Source organism: Passer montanus, unplaced genomic scaffold, assembly GCF_014805655.1.
Source record: "Passer montanus isolate IOZ18808 unplaced genomic scaffold, ASM1480565v1 scaffold10, whole genome shotgun sequence".
Classification (NCBI taxonomy): domain Eukaryota; kingdom Metazoa; phylum Chordata; class Aves; order Passeriformes; family Passeridae; genus Passer; species Passer montanus.
In genome coordinates, this window is record NW_024356505.1 from 27,227,879 (window position 1) to 27,248,279 (window position 20,401).

The 20,401-nt window shown below is 43.1% G+C and overlaps 2 protein-coding genes across 22 annotated transcripts in view; one reads left to right on the forward strand and one right to left on the reverse strand.

The window, feature by feature from the left end:
* The window catches only part of KIAA1217 (KIAA1217 ortholog), a 354,772-nt gene extending 348,132 nt beyond the window's left edge, over window positions 1–6,640 (forward strand). For 11 of the 16 annotated variants that reach the window (XM_039703559.1, XM_039703516.1, XM_039703535.1 and 8 more), the window contains 4 exons: window positions 1,893–1,970; window positions 2,079–3,761; window positions 4,216–4,338; window positions 5,032–6,640. In XM_039703559.1, coding sequence (XP_039559493.1) covers window positions 1,893–1,970; window positions 2,079–3,761; window positions 4,216–4,338; window positions 5,032–5,526 — 2,379 coding nt within the window. In that variant the 3' untranslated portion in view covers window positions 5,527–6,640. The remainder of the gene's footprint in view (window positions 1–1,892; window positions 1,971–2,078; window positions 3,762–4,215; window positions 4,339–5,031) is intronic. The other 5 variants (XM_039703525.1, XM_039703590.1, XM_039703570.1 and 2 more) reach the window with 2 other exon arrangements.
* A 4,853-nt stretch (window positions 6,641–11,493) lies between these two features.
* The window catches only part of ARHGAP21 (Rho GTPase activating protein 21), a 114,255-nt gene continuing 105,347 nt past the window's right edge, over window positions 11,494–20,401 (reverse strand). For 4 of the 6 annotated variants that reach the window (XM_039704649.1, XM_039704640.1, XM_039704664.1 and 1 more), the window contains 7 exons: window positions 20,252–20,325; window positions 20,077–20,166; window positions 18,044–18,169; window positions 17,810–17,851; window positions 17,377–17,482; window positions 15,602–15,633; window positions 12,343–14,073 (listed from right to left, as the gene is read on the reverse strand). In XM_039704649.1, coding sequence (XP_039560583.1) covers window positions 12,343–14,073; window positions 15,602–15,633; window positions 17,377–17,482; window positions 17,810–17,851; window positions 18,044–18,169; window positions 20,077–20,166; window positions 20,252–20,325 — 2,201 coding nt within the window. Of the gene's footprint in view, window positions 14,074–15,601; window positions 15,634–17,376; window positions 17,483–17,809; window positions 17,852–18,043; window positions 18,170–20,076; window positions 20,167–20,251; window positions 20,326–20,401 lie in introns of all 6 variants that reach the window. The other 2 variants (XM_039704673.1, XM_039704630.1) reach the window with 1 other exon arrangement.

The window sequence follows — 20,401 nt, forward strand, 5'->3', positions numbered from 1 at the left end:
GGACAAACTGTTCTGTGTGTACAACAGTGTTACAGAGAAAAAAAAAAAAAGTGTGAATTCATCCTCATTACTGCTGTTGTCAGAATGAGAAGATCATATTTTTACATGAAATCCCTGGTCGTCACTCAGAACACTGCATATCCTGTAGCACAAACATTTCTTTGAAAGGTGCTGCCAAGTAATTGCCATAAACTGGTATTTATTTGAATAACACAGAATCCAGGAAATTAAGGTTAATGAGATCTGTTTTTGTAATCTGACGTGACAGAGTGTTTATTGGCTTTAAATATGGAACATTATAGTCACGATAAAATCATTGAGGAAATGAGTTTTGTTGTGGTTTTATTTTTTTAGTAGAAAAGCAGAAGTTCCTAAAATAAGACACATTGTACAAGGACACTGTGAGGTGTTTCACTGGCGCTTGGAACTAGAAGTGGAACATGCTATAAAAAGATATACAGTCAGCATATCCAGAGGCAACAAGTGCCTTTAAGTGACTTGGCCTAATTCTGGGTGTCTGACATGCTGTGGGACTGGGAGGTGCTGAGCACTGAGCAGGTCAGGGCCTGAGGGGATCACAAGCCCTGGAGTTTGGTTCCCAAAGTGCCTCTCAGCACGATGTTCAGACTGTCAGCCTGCCCACTGAGGCCTTGCTGCTGTGCTGGTTTGTATGAGAGCTCTTCCTCATCTAGAAATATGAGGAAGCAGCTGCTCATCCTTGTTACTGCTGAACAAGCCTTTGTGGAAGTGTGACTCTGGTGTATGAGCGACTTTCTTGCTTCTGTGTTTTGATTGTGAGTAAAGTTTTTCTGTAAAATCCTCCAAGAGTACATAAGAAACTGTCACATAAGGTGTAGAAACTAGACCTGGTGTACCTCTATGTGCATGGGGTGTGCATGCACAGCCAACCTGGGGATTTCTGCACCATCACTCGTCCATCTCAGTTGGGACAGCAGTGCTCCTGACTGTTCTGCATGTCTTGATGCTCACATAAGTACAATCTGTCCTTGTGGTGTGTTAGGAGGCAGCTCCCAGTCTCAAGAAAGCAATGTCAGTGTTATTGCTTTGGTTCACTGCCTTCAGGCACTTGAGGCCAAATTACTTTCTTTCTTGGTGAGCTGTCTTTTGACTCTAGATTTCTCTTATTCATCGTCCTGGTGTCTCCTCAGCTCAGTTCTTCATCCTGATGATTGGTGTTTCTCCTAAGTTGTCACTAGCACTTAAACCAAGCCCCAGAGAAAAGCCTGGTTGTTAGGAAACAGCATTTCCAGGGGTCCTCACTTGCAAATAAAGAAAAAAGTCCCCCTGAAGTTTCATTGCTGGGAATAAACATACTTCTTTTGAGCCAGTGGATATCCTCTCTGTTTGGTGTTTGGCATTTCTGCTGTAAGTGAATGTAGCTCAAGGTTTCATTCTGCACTTCCACAGACACCACAGGGTGTCACTGGTAATTCTGATGGAATACTTCTAAGCTGCAGCAAGGATTTAGAAGTGCTCAGACTGTAATGATACTAATTGTGATGGAGCAGCACTGCTCAGGTGTGACCAGCATTAGAAGGAGCAAAATGTAACTTGAAAATCAGCTTTTACTGGTATAAAACTTCCTTTCAAGGCAAGCCAGACTCACTGTCAGCCCTTCCATGCCAGCCTCCCTTTGACATGTCCCAGCAGAATGTGAGCAGATACTGTGAGACTTTCAGCTTCAATCTTATAAAATCATGGTGGGGCTGGCAGGGTTTAGCAGGAAGGTGAACAGGTCATGGAGCACTGTGTTGGAAATAAGGTAATTAATGTGCTTATGCATATTCTGGAGGCCTTGTTAAAAAAAGGTAACGTCCCATCCTGACCTAATGCATAGCACAAAGCAGTAACATCATGCACTGTTCTGCCAGAATTTGGAATTTTGCCCTGAAGAAAGACAGAAATCAGATGACAGCTTGAGACATGTCTCTGCAGCAGTAAATGGAGTGGTGAGTTCACGAGGTCTGCGCTTCCCCTGAGGTTAATCTTGGGGGAAAATAAAAGTCCTGTAAAGATAAAAGCCCTGAATAACTAAGTAATCCAACTTTCCCCCTTAGGTGTATGGGGCTACAACAGGATCTCCCACAGATAGTGACCATCCTAAAGAGAAGAGGGAAGGGAGAACTGAAGAAGAATTGGGTTCTGATTCATCCAGTACAGCTGACAGTAAAAGTGGCTTTTCAATGAATGACAGTCCTACATTTAGCAAGGGTTTGTTTGTAGACAGTACAGACTATTCTAACAAAAACCTTCAGAATATGAGCACAAACCTGTCTGGCGTCAGTTTGCCAGAGGAGGACAAACGAAGAGGGGCTCAAGATATCTTAGGATCACATTTTCCAGCCGTCGAGACTGGAAAACAAAAGCCCAACTACAGACTGTCAAGAGATGCTCTCCAGGGCGTGCCTCAGGGTGAAGCCTTGCAGAGCACGGGCAAGCACATCCCCATCACCAGCGTTGCCCCTCTCCTGAGGCATATGCAGGAGGCTGCGGGGCCTCAACCTTCCTTGCAGGAGCAAGAAGTTTCTGCAGGCAACTACAGTCAGGTTGTGCTGAGACCCAAAGTGTGCAGAGCAAACAGTGTGGGCAGCATTGAAGAGACAGACTCCCCAGCCAGCTCTCCAAGTGAAGACAGCCCACCCACAGAAAACATTGCCTTCATGATTACTAAAACAGCTGTCCAGGTGCTCTCGAGTGGGGAAGTCCATGACATAGTGAGCCGGAAAGGAGGAGATGTGCAAACGGTCAACATCGACGCCAGGAAGGATGTGGCAGCAGAGAAGGGCATCCCTGAGAACACAGACAGCGAAGAGCCAGTGGTGTGTCTGGACAAAAAGCCTGTCATCATCATTTTTGATGAACCGATGGATATTAGGTCAGCGTACAAACGCCTTTCTACAATTTTTGAGGAATGTGATGAGGAATTGGAAAAAATGATGACGGATGAAAAGATAGAAGAAGAGGAGGAGGAGGAAGAAAATGAAGCACATGAAGTCTCTGAGAGGCAGAAGGAAGAGTCACCAGTAGCTAATGACAGAAATGCAGCCACAGAGCATTCTGCAGCTCATGGTCCCCAGGGGCCGTACCTGTCTAACCTTCAGTCTGACTCTGCAGAAAGCAGACCTCCTGCAGAGGAAGAAAGCACAAAGACAAATTTTAACAAATACCGTCAGATCTATGGGCTAAACACAGAACCAAACTCAGACTCTGCCGATCAGTTGGGAAGCAGGCAGGATTCTAAGAAAAAATTTAAGTTTAAATTCCCTAAAAAGCAGCTGGCCGCTCTGACGCAGGCAATACGGACAGGAACCAAGACTGGGAAGAAGACCTTGCAGGTTGTGGTCTATGAAGAAGAGGAGGAAGATGGGGCCCTGAAGCAGCACAAGGAAGCAAAGAGATTTGAAATCACTAGGTCTCAGTCTGAGGAGAGTGACAAAAGTCCTTCTGGGAAGCAAGAGGGCCCCTCCGGAGCTGCAGTGTCCCTGTCTAGGACTGATGAAATTCGACAGAGTACATACAGAACACTAGACAGCCTTGAGCAGACTATAAAGCAGCTGGAAAACACCATCAGTGAAATGAGTCCAAAACCTGTCCCTGAAAACACATACACCTCTGAGGGAAGCATTGTCCCCTTCTCTGCCCAGATAGTACCAGAGACCCCATCCCGAGAGCATGTAGTGCTGGATGAGAGCCTTGCTGGTGTAGAGCCCCCCGCATCACTCCCAGCCACTTCACGTAAGGTACCTTAGTCCCAGAAATCAAACCTCCAGCTGCTTTCTAAAATCTGCAATAATCACCATTAAACAAGACGGTCTTGTGATTTGTTTGCTTCCTTTCAGGTGGCTTGTTTGGGCTCCCCACGAGGTGTCTAACAGCTAATAGACCAGTGGTTTTTGGGGTTTTTTAAAATCTTTGCTGCTGATTGGTGATGGGCAAATGCAGGGGAGCTGGGTCGAATAATCCGCTGTGTGAAATGACGAGTGTCACTGACATGAAATCCAGGCTGATCAGTAGCTGAGCAGTTTTCTCCATTTGATTCTGGAAATTAACACCCGCGGTGTGAAGCTCCTGAACTTTCCCTGCATGTAGTACTGCGGCTGTTTCGGCGCATGGTGTGCAGTGCTCCATTCCAGCAGTCTCGCACTGACCACTCCTCCTTGTCTCCCCTCCCTGCCCCTCCGCTCCTTCCCGCAGGGCTCCAGCGCTGCCTCCCAGACCAGCCGGATGCCAGTCCCCATGGCGTCAAAAACTAGACAAGGAAGCATGGAGAAATCAGGCAAACAGCACAAGCTGCAGGATCCACGCCAATACAGACAGGTAGTTTTACCCTAAACCCGGTGTTTGGATGGACATTTCATGTTGTTTGTTTATTTAAAAACTCCAGTAACTGACTGAGATTATACCAAATATCGGATGCCTGAGGTCAAACTGGACATCCTGGATCCTGGGGGCATGACAGTACTGATCTTTTCACCATGCTTGTGCATGCATGTCTGCAATAAAACACCTGCTGCTTTTGTTTTTGTTTGGTTGGGTTTTGGGTTGTCTGTTTATTGGGTTTGGCTTTTTTTTTTCCTTAATTTATTATTTTTAATTTTTTTTTTTAACTGTGGTATTCAGCTGTAATTTTAAGATGTCAACTACCTGTTTACTTTCCGTTTGGTTAATGTGGTGGCTCTGTAGGAGACTGGGAATGCTTCTGTTCAGAGTCTTTGCAGGAAGCCTGGCACTAACCGGTGGCGGTGGGTGCCACTAACCCGTGCGGGCCGCGCACTGCCTGCTCTGTAACACGTAGGTCGCGCCTTCTCACAAAGCTCTCCTGGCTCTTCCTCTATGCACTCTCCGTTGGGCACTTTGGGTTTTCTACCAGGTCCAGTCCATGGCTGCAGGACTTAGCTCAGGCCTCGAACTGTTAGTTCTGGTTCTCTGCAGGGCTGTTTTCCCAGGTCCTGTTGGTTTATCGTGTTACTGGCTTTCTGACAAACTGTCTCCTGACATCTTTATTTGCAGGCTAATGGAAGTGCTAAGAAAGCTGGTGGGGACTATAAGGCTACTTCTCCTACCCTACCCGCTTCTAAGATCCCAGCCTTTTCTCCCACTTCTGGGAAAAGCAGCTCAGCACCTGCTTCTAGCGGTGACAGCTCTAACCCTCTTAATCCACCTACTAAAACCTCCATTCCTTCCTCCTCCCTTCTCGGTCCTCAGACAGGTCGCATAACTTACTCTACCTCCCTCATCCCCTCTGTCTCTAATGGCTCCTCCAAGTTTCAGAGCCCCACTTACCCAGGGAAAGGTCACCACCTCTCGTTCTCGCTGCAGACTCAGAACGGCCGGCCAGCCCCTCCTTCCTCCTCTACCTCCCCCCCCTCCTCTATCTCCCCCCCTTCCCTGAGCCAAGGTATGAAGAGCATCAGGACAATCCACACCCCTAGTTTCAACAGCTACAAGGCACAGAACGGGAATGCCAGCAAGTCCGCCCCATCCACGGTCAAGGAGCCATCCTAAAGGCTAAGCACAGCACACCTGCCAGGTCACCAAGGCTTTTTGTTCAAGGAATCCGCAGCCAATGTTTTAACCAGGGAATGTAACCATTTTGTTGTATTGCTGGAGGCTTAATACTAATCACGTGCTAAATACTGAATTACTACACTAGATTAGAGTGAAGCTTTTTGGAAAAAACAGTTGCTGTTGTAATGATAAAAGAGCATTTTCTTTCTATAGGCAGCACCTCTTAAAAAAAGTGTGAAGGTGTGTGAGTGAACTTGACTGCGTGTGCACAGTGGTGTACTGAGCATGGGGAATTGTATGGTTAAAAATTTACTAAGTTGTTTTGTATAAAGCTATTTTTCATTATGAGGTCTAGAAGTGAACAGAGATATACTAAAGTGTGATTATATTCAACTGTAAAACTGAAACTAAAATATTTTTCTTTTATTTTGGTGTTATTTAGCTTTGTTACAGATTTCTATTTTTGTCAACAAATGTCATGGTTCCTTTCGAGATCTTTTTGCCAAAACATTTTGATACTATTGTAATGTACATTTGAAAGTAGTATGCTGGACAGTAAACCTCTGCACAAGAAACAGAACAAGACTGGTCTTATGTGTGTATGAGGCAACTCAACTTATTGCACTGCCATTCAGATTATATTTAAGAATTTGACAGATAAGGAAAAAAATAAATTGTTTTACACATATAGATAGTTGCTGATTACTTTTTTTCTTAGCTCAATCCACCCTTCTTCCTTCATTTTTATTTTACTGAGACCTGGTTGCCCATTAATGTATTGCATTGTGGATTTTAAAATGTACACTTCAGTACTGTTCTGTATACTGGCAAACTTTTGTACATATCTATAAATATCTATAAATAAATAAATAAATACTGTATGTGGCTGGGCACATAGAGTAGTTTTACCACACCAAAGTTAATTTTTATGCATGCTTAAAAATATATATGGGGAAGGGTTGAAAAAGATGGATATCAATTAAATAGGAGAAGAGCAAGAAACTTGCATAGCTAATGGTTTTGTAAATAAATTTATTTGTATAACACATAATGTAATATACAGAACTATGATAAGCAAAGATCTTTACAAAAATAAAGGGCTGCATGCTTCTATATTTGTATTTGTCACTAGTAACTTTTCGGATGGGCTCAATTGGCTGTTCGCCTGAGGGTGATAAGGAATTAGAAAAAAACCTGACTTTATTTTCCCCAGATTAAGGCCATACATGGTTATAATTTCAAAATGGGGTCTTTGCAGGAAGCCTTGATAAAGGCCTTGCAGGATTGCTGTTGATAAAAGCTTATTAAAAAGCTGGAACTCCAAGTTAGAAAACCAGCAAGCAAAGAAAACTTTGAGTGACTGAATGAGGTATCATCCCTTCCACCTTGAGGTATTCCTTGTTTTATTTCTCCTTGTGATAGGGGAAGTTTCCTAGGAGCCCCATTCCGAGGCGGTGCCCTCGGAGGGTGAGGAGAGGCACTGAGCCATCCCTCAGAGCAGGGCAGCACAGGCTGCCTCCAGCGGGTCAGTGGCTGCCATCCCCTCTCTGGCACACAGCAAAGGCCCAGCAGAGCACAGGGGCTGAGCCGAGCTGGGCTGGGGCCCAAGGCAAAGCGAAGCCTGGGGCACGGTCAGAGCGCCCACACAGACCCGCTGGAGCGCAGCCACTTCCCTTCCAGCCGGGGCAGAGCCGCGGGGCTGGGGGCTGCAGGGCCTGCTCTGATCCCTGCTTGCTCACGGATGGAGTGCGGGATTCCCCGGCTCCAAAGGGAACGCGCCTGACCCGGTGCTGTAGCTTGTCACCAGCTCCCCAGGCACAGACAGCACGCACAGCTCCAGCTCTGGTACCCTGCTCCCCCTTCACACAGCCCAAATGGAACCTCGAGCGGAATGATGGACGTAGCAGGATTTGCTCCTGTTTGTCTGACACCTCCCAAGATCAGACAATGAACAACAGTGACTTGCTAATAACTGCTTGTCTGTAATGGCAGGTGAGATGTCCCCATGAGCTATGGCTTTGGCAGGCAGGGTCCCCCGTGGCTCTGGCACTGCTCCCACAGCTGCTGAGCTGAATGATGGATGGAGCAGGATTTGCTCCTATTTGTTTTACTGAACAACAGTGACTTGCTACTAACTGCTTGTCTGTAATGGCAAGTGAGATGTCCCCCATGGCTCTGGCAGGCAGGGTCCCCCGTGGCTCTGGCACTGCTCCCACAGCTGCTTCTCAGAGCCCCTGCAGGTGAGGGGCTGCAGCAGCATTCTCTGTATCTGGCTGGATTCAGACACGGACAGTGGTTGTGTAATGAACCAACAGCCCTGCACAGCCATGGGTGCGCACGGGCAGTGACGCGGTGCTGCGCTCACTGCTTGGGGTGGTGATGTGCAATTGCCATCAGGCAGTGAACACCACACCCACCCGAGCCTTGGCTCCTTTGTGAGCACCCCCAGGAAACAGCAGCAGGCTCAGCCAGCTCATAGCCCACTGCACAGGCAGCACTGCCAGTGTCACAGCTCAGGCAGTGTTTATTCCTTCTCCATCCTACTTGTCCAGCAATGGAGTTATCAGGCTTTCAGAAACACAGGCAGGGAAGAGCTCTTCACAGGCTGTCACTCAGCAAAACCATCAAGCTTGTAAATAAATTCCTTGGACACAGAAGAATTTAAAACTGGACACCAGTGAAAAAGACAGGTTTTCCACTGCAAACTGGTTATGAAGAGCAGTTTTGGTGGAGGTGGCTGCCACAGAAGTTTGGGTCAAGCCATGGGAAAGGTACCACTGCAGCAGCAGAGCAGCCCCCAGCCTCACCGCTCTGAAATCCAGCAGGGAAGCAGCTGCTCACTGAAGGAGCTGGAAGGTGAGCGGGACTTTCCTGCTTCCTGCTGTAGTCAGAGCCAGCCAAGGACTTCAGAGCAGAGTAAGCATCATCTGTGTGTCAGCCCGTTCCTCCTACAGGGAGGAAAAAACAAAACCACTCAAAGTGACACAGCACAGAGCGCCTGTGCTGGGCAGGACACAGAGGTGGGAAGGCAGAGCCAAAAAGGGTGAATGTAGCAGGAAAAGGGAAGGATGTGCAGGACATAGGAAGCGTACAGGGCCAAAATCCATCTGATCCCCACTGAAAGGCAGCCCTTCCTGCAGGCTTAAAAATTCATGGATTCAATAGCAGATGGTTAAGGAAGACTTTTTACAGTCTCATGCCTGGGAGCCACAGGTACATGCAACACTTCAGAGTGCACTGCAGCCCAGCTTTAAGCCATTCCCCCTCCAGGCCACACATCAGCCCATACCCCTTTCCAAAGGCTGGCCCAATTAATTGGCTAATTACTATCTAAACGTGAATGTGTTATGACCTGGCTTTGGGAACAAAACCACAGCTTTTTGTAGTAAATGAGGCCACATTTCAAACTCTTTTGTCCTGCCTGAACAAAGTAGAGGGGCTCTCAGAGGCTGCACAGGAACCCGAGGCCCTTCATGTGCAGCACAGCAAAGAATTTCCCTTTCAGCTCTGCAGCAGCACAAAAGAAGGTGTGAAACTGTCTGGACTGTGGCCATGTCTTAATTCCACATCAACAGTGCTGTGACAGATACTAACGGGGATTGTAACAAGCCCTTTAAAGTCTTAAAAAGCAGTCACACAGCACCTTCCAGCTACCACGCTCCAGAAAGGCAGTTCAGACTAAACCACCGATCACCACTGAATTGCTGTTAGGGACCATTTAAAAAATCCAAACACTACCCACACACTTTATTCTTTCTCCATCAGATCTCAGCTTATCCTGTCCCTAACAACTTGCAGCTTCACAGCTGCAAACAGTCCTCAGACCAGAAGTACTTTCCAAGCCTGTCTGAATCCTTCTAATGAAATACAGAAACAAAAAAAGGTCAAATAGCAATGTTTAGAAATTCTGTTTAAACATAAAAGAACCATCCCTTTTTGCTCCATGACCAAATGCTGGCACAGCTTGCCCAGGGAAGTTGTGGAGCTTTCAGCTGTGGAAATATTTAAAACCCAGCCATAGCCCCAGCCCAGAGCAATCTGCCCCGGCTACACGTGGCTGAGCTGGGGCTCAGTGATGCCTGCCCACCTCACCTGCTCTGCAAGCCTGGGGAGCTCCCCATCCCACTGAATCCAGCTTCCAGAGGAACACTGACAGTACCCACCTCAGGACAGTCTATTGTATCTGTGCACTTCCCTTCTTGAGTCAATCACTGTCACCCTTCTCTTAAAAAAAAAAAATCCCCAATACAGTAAAGAAGGCACTACAGATAAAGGTCTGAGGTAGCTGCTGTTGAGATCAGGGCATAGCAATGACTCCTAAAGATTTCTACTGTGTCAGCTGCCACACTGACTGAAATTTAAGGTGACCCAAATCTTGGCAGTCTTCAAGAAGCAAAAAAAAGTTTTTCTAGACTCAGATATGCAGTCACTCACTACTTTCTTCAGGGGGAGCTCAGTAACCTGCTCTCCCTGACACCCCTGGTAGATGCTCCCTGCATCTCTCCCCCCATGTCACGGGTTTCCCCTACATGTTCCATGCCACCAGTGCAGCAGCAGAGAATACCATGAAATGATGAGGTTAAATAAATTTGTGCCTGCAGCACTGTCAGCCAATACAAGTCATGTTTTGCATGTTTGTTTTTTAAATTTCTAATTTTTCAGATGATCTTGTGTTCTTCTTCATTTAATACAATTACTGTTCTACATTCTCAAAGAAGAAAGTTGACAGCCACATGTCTGGGTTCAGGAGTAAAATTATCAGTTATCTATAAACACATCAAAATGGAAATTAACCCATCAAAACGGCTGTCAAAGCAGAGGAAGGTACAGACCCCCAGGCTCCCCTGTGCCCCTCCCTAAGCACACTCCTTCACTGAGAGACCCCTGTGACTTCCTGTGGGTGCTCAGCACACCCTGATGAGCTCCTGAGACTGATGATGGGACAAAACAGAGCTCCAGTGAAAGACAATGGGTACTCGCTGATGAACAGCATTAGAAGTGTCACAGCACTGTGTTCTGAAAGCCCAGTGAGATGTTGAAGTACACTTCACTGTTACAACTGAAACCAAAACCATCAGTTCCTCTGCCCTTCACAAAACACACCCGTTCCTCCTGACACTGCACACCCAAACACTGCTAATGCACCCACCTCCCATCTGCTCTGAGAGAAAAGACATTTTAGTTTGCACGGACACCACAAGAACACGGCTCGTTTTTATGGGACCTGCTATTAGATGCACCCAATTATGTGGTGACAACTTTCACAGAGGTCAGCTGTTGTATCTGGGACTTTTCTTTGCAGCCAATTTCTGTGGTTTCTCAGAAGGATCGGAAGCACAGCAGATCAAAGCACAGGACTGTAACAGTCCCTCAGGAAAGAAATGAGGTCTGCCTAAAAGCACATCAGCCAACACATCCCAGGACCACAATTCCTTCTCCTCACAGTAACTGGACACACTGATAGAGGTTTAATCCTCTGCCAAGCAAGGAATAGTGTAAGACACAAGGACACCCAAAGTGACAAACAGCTGCTTTGTTTTCAAGTAGGTGTGGAAGAACATACAATAAAAAAAAAAAATATAACTGATAGAGTTCAGACACAGATAGTTTTTACGGTAGAAACACATTTTTTTAGTTAAAATTATAAAAAATCTAACACCCAAACTACAGTATTGTCCTGACTGGCAGATACAGATGTTCATTCTGACTTTACAAAACCTGCACATTGAACATAAACCCACTTGCTATGTACCTTAGAATCAAATTATGTATAAAGATGAAAACATTTAACCGACTGCATCTCACCTGCTGACCTGCACAGTGTGGCCCCACAAACAAAAGATTGATGAGAGGTGTCCTTCATCCAGGAGGAACTGCAGGTCTGGTGATCCCAAGTGCAGTTACTGACTGCAACTTATAAACGTGACATTTCAGACCCGTTCATCAGAAAGAATTCGAATCACAAAAAGAGTCACCAAAACAATTTTATTTCCAGTGTTTAAGTGGGTATGCACACAGGCATGATACAGGTTTGGATTCATTAGGTCTTCATGCAGAATTATATTCTCAATAAAAGAAACCAGTTCCATCCAGTATCCACTATCTACACGCCTATGTTACAACATTTATATCAAATCTGGTATCTGAAGAAAAGATACACATGTAATATGTACAGTTAAGTTACTTATTTTACAGAAAGATTAGAAATTCAAGTCACATAAAACTCAAAATCTGTATTAAAACTGGAAATATAAAACTCCAATATTTACTGGAATGCCTAAGGAATGGAAGCTCTGTAGCCACCTGTGTTAACATTTGTAAAATGTAATGAAATTCATTAACAGTAAAATGCATTTATTTGTTTGTAATAAGTTTCTCTAATTTAGCAATATGGCACCCTAACAAACCAAATGAATTTATAATGAGGCACTTGTTAGTGACTAAACCAAAAGAACAATTTTCCTGCATACTAATGCCAGGCCAACTCTCAGTCAGAAAACCATGTATACACTACACAGCATGTTGCATCAGATGCTTTGTTCAACATTTGTATGCAGCCATCAAATATACTTTTTCTTAAAATATATATATATACTTTAACTTTAGTGTTCTTCTGGCTGTGGTAATGCACTGTGAAGACGTTCCACAGAGCACATTGATGAAACCAGCCCAAATGAAGGCTGCATAACAACAACAGTACAGGAAAAAAATATTTATATATGTACACACACACGCACACACACACACACGCAGAGTTACTGGGAAGTGTGAGGGTAAGTTAATGAATTGCTGCAGTGGACAAATCTCCCCATTTCAAAGATACTGGTAAAATCGAGATCTAACCACTTGGGTCCCAGACAGTTTATGAGGATGGGCATCAACTGCTGGGCTGAAGTTGTTTTTGTTCATGTTCTGATAATTTTCACCATTTACCTGGTCTGGCGGCTGAAATGGTCCCGAAGGTGGTGTTCTGTTAATTGAAGTCAAGCTGCTGGAAGAGCTGCCTTCATCCGCCTGCATCTCTGCAGACGAGGGCAGTTCTCCCTTTGATACCTCTGCTAAGTTTGTGTTCTCAAGTCTGGGCTTTCCAGTTTCACCCGTATTAAGGTCAGTTGTGCTAGTGCGTAAACGCTCTCGTGCAAGCCAGTCCGAGATGGAGAGGTCCTGGGCTGGACATTTTGGCTTCAACCGAGTCACAGCTGAAAGCTCAGATTCTCTCTCTCTATTTTGACTTGGTTCTTGAGCTTTCCAAGCATTCAGGACACTTATTTCAGCAAAATCCCTCTGCCCTCCAAGTGTGTGCCTTCGCCTGATATTCTTTCTCTTTGCAGTCTCTGCAGAGTTAGCTTTTTGATTCCCAACTCCAAACATATCATCAGCAGATGATTTGAGTCGCAGCTTTAACCTGTCTGTAATCTTAAGTCTCCACGTAGGTTCTTGTTTGTCAGCCTCGCTTTTGGCTGATGAAGCTAAACTGCTTGTAGATCTTCCTTTTTTCATGATGTCAAACATTTTGGTCACAGTAGGCAAGTCCTTCTCACTCTTCGCATCCCCCGACCCCTCACTGTCCGTTTTGTGCCGTGCAGACTTTCTCCTGGAGAGTGTATCACATTCAATAAGTTTGTGTGAGCTAAAAAGTCTGCGACTCTCTAACTTTGGCGTGGAACTTCCCTCAGTACAACTTACTTCACTTTCTTCAGAGTTCCTCCGACTGGTCTTTACCACTTCTGGCCCTTTCCCTTTGGACAGCCTTTCGGCAGCAGCGCTGGTGGCAAAGACAGGGAAGTCACTTTCACTGTCCGTCTCCATGGGACGCCCTTCGCTGATCAACTCACTTCTTTCATCATCTGCATCTTCCCCCTTGCTTTCTGTCACTGACTGCACCTCAGGGCTCAGCATGCTGGCATCTAAACCAGTCAGATACATGGTAGATGAAGTAGTTGAGTAATCTGAGGTGATGGAGCTCACATCAGCTGCTAAAAACTCATTGTGTTTAATTTCAGGGCTGGCTACTTTTTTGCATGAGTATCTGTGCTGGGAAGCCTGGGAGGAAGTGCTTAGCATAGTGCCAGAGTCAGACACTGTCTCCTCAACCTGGGAAGAAGATTGTGAAATAGGCATTTTTGGGCTATTCTTCTGCATGGTTTGCAGACAGTTGGTATTTGATTTTGTACATTTTTCATCGTAAGGCAGTGAAGGTTCCTCTGTCAGGATATTTTCTTTCTTTAATGACTTCTTTTCATCCTTTACAACATTCACATCTTTTTTACTGCTGTTCTCTTTTTCCTTCAGGACAAACATCCTCTGTTTTCTCCCTATCTCTCTCTCTCTTTCATATTCCCCTTTAGCTGTGTTCTCTTTTGCTGTGTCACCACGAGATTGTTCTGCAAGCTCCTTCTTGAAAAACACATTATCCAACTCATCCTCTGAGCTACTTGGTTGTGGTTTCTCTTTAGTTTTTTTCCGCTTGCGACTAGCTGCTGCAAAAATGGAGGACACAAGCAGTTCCTTGCTATACTGATCTTTTCCAGAACCCCAAGAACCCTGTTAAAAAAAGGGAGAGGGCATAATTAAAGTTAAAAAGCCTGAAACAGTTTAAAAACACATCCTGAGCATCACAGTAGAAAGTGCATCTTCATTCAGGAAATATTTACATGCTCTTTCTGTACGTGAAATGACATTGCCCAAGAAGACAATTTCCTTCCTGAGCATTCCACTTTTTATCTGAGTCCCTTCCACTTAGCCAAGACTGATTTGTGTACACTACCATTTATTTTTTGATTGACTAATAAAGCAGGCCCCACTAGAGTAAGAAAACCTTCTCAAGACTGGTTTGCAACTGCTTCATATATGCTTCATAATTCCTCCTTTCAAGGTCTTACCTATTCAAAAAGGCTAACTGCTCAATTTTTTAGTTAATCTTTCACCTTTCAGACTGAGTTTGTAAATGGTATCAATTAATTACTGCCAATAAAATGAATGTTACTCATAACTAGTTTAAGTGCAGAAAATTAAAAATAAACTTCCTTATTTTAGAGGAATTTACTTTTAAAATGGCACAGAAAAAATAAAAGTACAAGCCAAATTATTCCATTGTATTAATTAAAAACTATTTTCAATACTCTAACATTACCACCTGGCCCCTTCAAAGCTAAGCACCTTTCCTACTTAGAGCCTCACTGCTACAGGCAGTGTGATGTGGTGTCCTGGAAATTGGGCTCTTTTGAGGAAACAGCTGAGCCACCAGACCTCCTCACAGAGCAGCTATGTTGGCATCCCCAGAATGAACCAGGAGGATGCTCCGAGTCCTGTTCCCAGCTCCAGGGGGGCATCAGTGCCACACCTGGAATGCAGGCCAGCACAGAGCTGTGCCACAGCCTCACTGGGGTCAGCTGTGTGCTGCCCTGCCAGCCTGTGCTACAGACACCCAGTGTCAGAACTACTGAACAAAGCCCAGGAGACAAAGGTGTGGCCACATGAGGGACAGACCACATGTGTCTCATGAGGTTTGTCACTGAACTGAGGACTCAACAAATGCCCCCATTCCAGTGTTGTTCCCCTGCTTCATGAGACATTCCTCCCAAGCCCAGCAACACTTCTGAGGGAGATTCTGCAGAGCAACCTTTAACCACAGCCTTTGCCTTCTTCCTAGAGGAGGAGTAATACCTCCAGAAGATCAGGCTGAATTCTAAGTATACTTTTCTCAGTGAAATAGAGAAACATAAATACTCTCTGTGAGTTAGTACTATGCCAACAACAGGGAACACACTATATATACATTTACCTCTACTAAATGAGATGCAAAAAGGAGGTAAGTGCCCACAATTGTGAGAGCTTGGAACAAAAAGCTGTTGCTGTGTGCAGCTGACTGCTTTGGTAAATGCAGCTAACTGCACACAAGTCTTTTTCCATTGTAACACTTCAAAAATAGGTTATGAGAAAACAGTACTACCACTTACTCAAGAAATTCTACATAAGCTCTATAGTACACCTGCATATCAGCGATTTAATAAAAAAAGCATCTAACATATTTCAGAAGCTTGTAACTATATGATATCAGAAAATTATTTACCTTAGATTTTGCTGAGTCACTAGTAGCTGAATCTGTGGAAAAATTAAAAAAAATACTGCTCAGTTTTGGGCAACTTTTTAATTGTTGCTACAGACAATGCTGGACTTATGAAAAAGACAAGCACAGAACAAGATGTGAAGCAAATTAAAACCAGAACAGAGTGAATAGTCAGAGCTCACAAAGATGCAAGCTGCACCACAGAAAGCCACCGCCATGAAAGGATGCTGTGAATTGTAGGCAGAACCAGCTCAATGATAGGAATGGCAAAGGAGCCCTGTTCTTCAAAATAAAAAACAGAAATACTAATGTTTATTCAATGCTTTAAGTATACAGCCCCTGCAAAACCGCAGCTGAGAGACCTTTTCAGGATGGCACTGTGTACTCTCCTGAGATTCAGGACACACAAAGCAAAATTGGGTGTCTTTGTACAGTTGGCTCCCTAGGTACAAATCTTGTAGTCATACTCTTTTTGTGAGATTTTAAAGGAATTAAGTAATATTTTCTGTGCAAATCCCCAATTATACATCTCTCTCCACCTCTTACTACATACAGGTAAAATTTTATTTTTAAATTGTCTAGATGTCAGCAGCTACCAGTTTTGGACTTTCCCACAACAAGCGCTTTTATGAAATGAAAAATGGACACCATAGTTTCACTGTCTTGCAAAACCCAAGATTATACAATTACAAAGGGGGTAGGAAGGGGCTAGCACAATGACTAAAAAACATGAACTCGGGGCTTTCTCCCTGGGAAGAAAGAGCTGAGCCCCCTGCCACACCCCTTTTTGACACATGGCTAATGCTTTATGACTAGAAAGACTGGTAGACCATACCATGCTATTTCTCCTCAGGGTCTGCTTCAGAGATAACAAGAAACAGCAGAAAAACTTTTAAAAAGTAGCATTGATCTGTTTAAAATACTCTTAAAAGAAAATTTACAGCACAGATCAACTTGGGGTTTTTTCCATTTACAAGAAACGGGGGTTTCTGCAGACAAGACAGCTACAGTGTGGGCAACAGTCCTCCTTCTTCCTACAGTTCCAGCTGTCCATCAGTGACATCACAGAATCCACTAATGACATCACCGTGTGATAGACTCCTCCCACTTCGCCTGTTACAACATCAGTACAAAGTGACTGTTTCAGTAAGTGCTGAACAACCCTTTGAAAACTGAAACAAAAGCTAGAGACCAAGGGATAACATTCGTGGGATACAACATGCTGGGTTAGTGCAATAGTAGAGTGAAGGGAGGAAGGGAAAAAGTCACCAAAAAAGAGCCTGTAATGCTTATCCTTAGCCACAAAAGAGGATGGCATTTATAAACAAAAGGAAACCAGCTTTAGTATAAACATAGTGCAACATACTAAAGTGTCCATCACTTGACAAGAAAATATAACTCAATTTTTTGCATTCCTAATGTTGGGAAGGAGCACTATTAGTACACCACTGAAGATCAGTCTGCCATCACAACAAACCACTTTATAGCAGCGTATCTGCTTGACCTCACGATGATGATTGCATGGATACTGTGAATAAATAAAATACTATGTGCAAGCCTCATCTTTTCATTATTAAATTCCTGTTAGACAAAGAAAGTCTTCGAAATCGTATCATGCATGATTATCAACAATTCAAGTATTTAAGAAATGTTAAATGATCTTTTGGAAAAGAGGAAAACATTTTATTAGTAAAAGAAAATAGGAAGAGAGAGTTACACTGAGTTAACAGAGTAGGTTATTCGAGCCTATGGATTAACACTGTCCAGGCAAGAGTTACCTGATACGTCTCCAGGAGATACTCCCGTTCTTCCAATGTTGGTGAGTAAATGATCTATGTTTGGCACTGGCTGAGATTCTACAGTGTTTTCCTCCTGAACTGCTGTCTACAGTTAATAAACAAAGATCTCTTCATCATCGTTTCACAAATAGTTCATTACGATTCAACAGCATTTAGAAAACTGCATTATTCACCTGAAGAACACGAGGAAAGTGTGTCCTATTTTCCTTTATGCTTTTAAAACAAATGCATGGCTTGCTTTTTAAAAAAGAAATAGAATACATTACTACAAGGACTGGAAAGCTAAAGAGGTGCTTCTGAAGAGCAAACCATACAGTGACATAGTAAAAAATATACAGGCGTTCTAGAGGCAGCAGAAGCAGATTCTAAACTAAGGCAGTTAGAACACAAGTATTTATGCCATAATACTTACAAGAGGTTCTTCAGCATCATCTTCTGTGAAAAACCAGTCATGCTAGAAGTTAAAATAAAAAAGGTGAAAACCCCACAAGAAATTCAAAACCCAAACATGGCACAATCAAACATAGATTTTACTGAAAGTGAGAGTTTGATGGATAAATACCAGACCCAAACTGGCCCAATGAGAAAAAAGCTGGTTGATCTGTGCACAGTCTTATTTTTTCAATAATGAAATGCATCCACTTACTTTTTGGATGAGTGTTTCTACAATTTTATATTGGTCTGGCATGTGGGTAACCATGTGTGTCATGTTATCATCTGATGTCCTCACAAGTGTTGGACCAAATACTATTGCCAGGTTTCTTGGTTCCATCTAAGAAATGAAATATTTCCAGATCATATATTTATAATGAGAAAATACAGTAATATGGGCTAAGTACATTAATATAACACTATTAAAATATATGAGAACCATTTAAAATACGGACACAAAATAGTTTTTAAAAAATGCATTACTGACTCAGGTAGGATGCTACACTACACCAAAACTCTCCTATATGCAGGTGCAATAAATATACAAAAATTTCCTGCAATTCAGAATTCCAGCCTTCCTTAACCCACTGCAACCAAATGGCTCCACAAGCAAAGAAAACTCAAGAACCCAGACATATTCTTTACACTTTCAGGGGAATCTCTTCTTCTTTCCTTAAAGAAACATTGATGTTTTCAGAATTTTTTGTTTTGTAAAAAGGCATTGATAGCTCCCTGGTTTTTTTTCCTGAAAACATTTATATGACAGACACACAAAATTAAGCTGGTAGTCAAATACTGTATTATATCTACTGACAAAGACCTCATTCAGTTTGCACCAACTTCAGAGGAGGTGGCAGAACAAACATGGACCCAAGACATCTATTTGTGAGACAGGCTCAGCATTGTGTGATCAGGTCACTACTTTAGAAGTGAATTAATATATGACTAATGTTATATCTGTGACAAATAATTTCAAGAAACAGCAGCAGAACTTACCTTCTATTTTTGCTTACTTCTTTTAAGTTAAGCGTTTACTGTTCTGGTATAGAATAAACTGGTAATATACAGGAGGCAAAGACTTTGTGCTTACCAGAATTAAGGTGCAAACATGACACAAGCCCCTAATGCTCTCTTGAACTGTGTTTTTTGACAAGTCTCACAATTGTAACAACACCTCGTTCATCTATCCTTATACATTCAACAATATTAGCAGTATTTAACAACATTTATACAGCCCACCAAAACCGTAAAATGAGGGAGAAGCTTTCTTTAGGCACTGCACTTAAAAATGACATCTACTATAACTTCCTTATAATAGTGTCTGTAATTTCACTACAATTTATTATCTGTTGATTTTTTTAATGAACACACAAATAACTTTTCTTTCATATTTAAATGGAAGGTATTATTTGCAGAACCTACCATATTCACCTCAACAAATCTTTTAAATTATTTAAAATTATTTAAATGATTTGGCCACAGGCTTTTCTACATACCATCAATCGTATCAAATTTTTTCCTGTACCCTGCACATTGGTAGCCAAGCTACCACATTACCTGCCCTGAAGTAAACATCCATAAGCACACATTATGGACAGCTCTGCACTCAGCTACCCCTTCCTGAGAGCTGACAAAGGGGACACTGATTACTATTTACTGAAGGACTACAGCATGCACAGGAGCACTTAACACAAACCACCTGTTTCCACCCTATGGAAATTACAAAAACCTATACTTAGTGGTGGAAAAAGATCCAGTAGTGATGAACTACCACCATTTATATTAGGAATTTTCCTTCTTAAAACCAGCCAAATAGCATCTATAGGGTAATCACTCAAGTGACTATACCAAGCCCTAGTCTTAAAAATCTCTCAAGCATCCAGAAGCCAGGCTTCAAAGAAAGCTGCTGTGAACTACCTCTGTCAGCAGGATTATTCGTCTGTACCCTGCCCAGGCACAGTCTTACAGGTGTCTAGATTGGACTACAGGAAATTCACAGACTTGGGATAAATTTATGATGCAAGGAGTTAAAAAGACTGACTACCCACCTGAGTAAACTTAATTCATACCAAACATGTGCATATTCTACAGGAGTACTTAGCCTATTCCAAAAATTTTTATTCACATAGCAACGCTCGCTAATTTCCATCTACAACGATAAACTATCACCTTAATTAGAAATGATCCTGCACAAAAATAAGACTTAATGAGATAAACCAAAATACATTATATGACTCTTTCTAATACCTTGTTCTTTTCTGAGTTCTCTGCTACTGTCTTCAGATGTGCAGAAAGAAACTTGAGAGTCTCATAATGGTGTTCAGGTAAATCATGAATCTGAAACAAACAATCACTATTCAGAACACTGAACATTTAATGCTAATTTTGTAGTGCACCTATAACACAACAGATTTTAGTTTACCAGTCTCTTCAGTGTTTTCAGACGCTCAACAGGATCTTCTTTTCTATTGGCATCTATAAAATCTGCATATTTGTCTGTTAAAAAAGCAGAAATTATATACAAGTTTTTAGGTCCATAGATGCATGCATATAAACCCCCATCGGCCAGCCC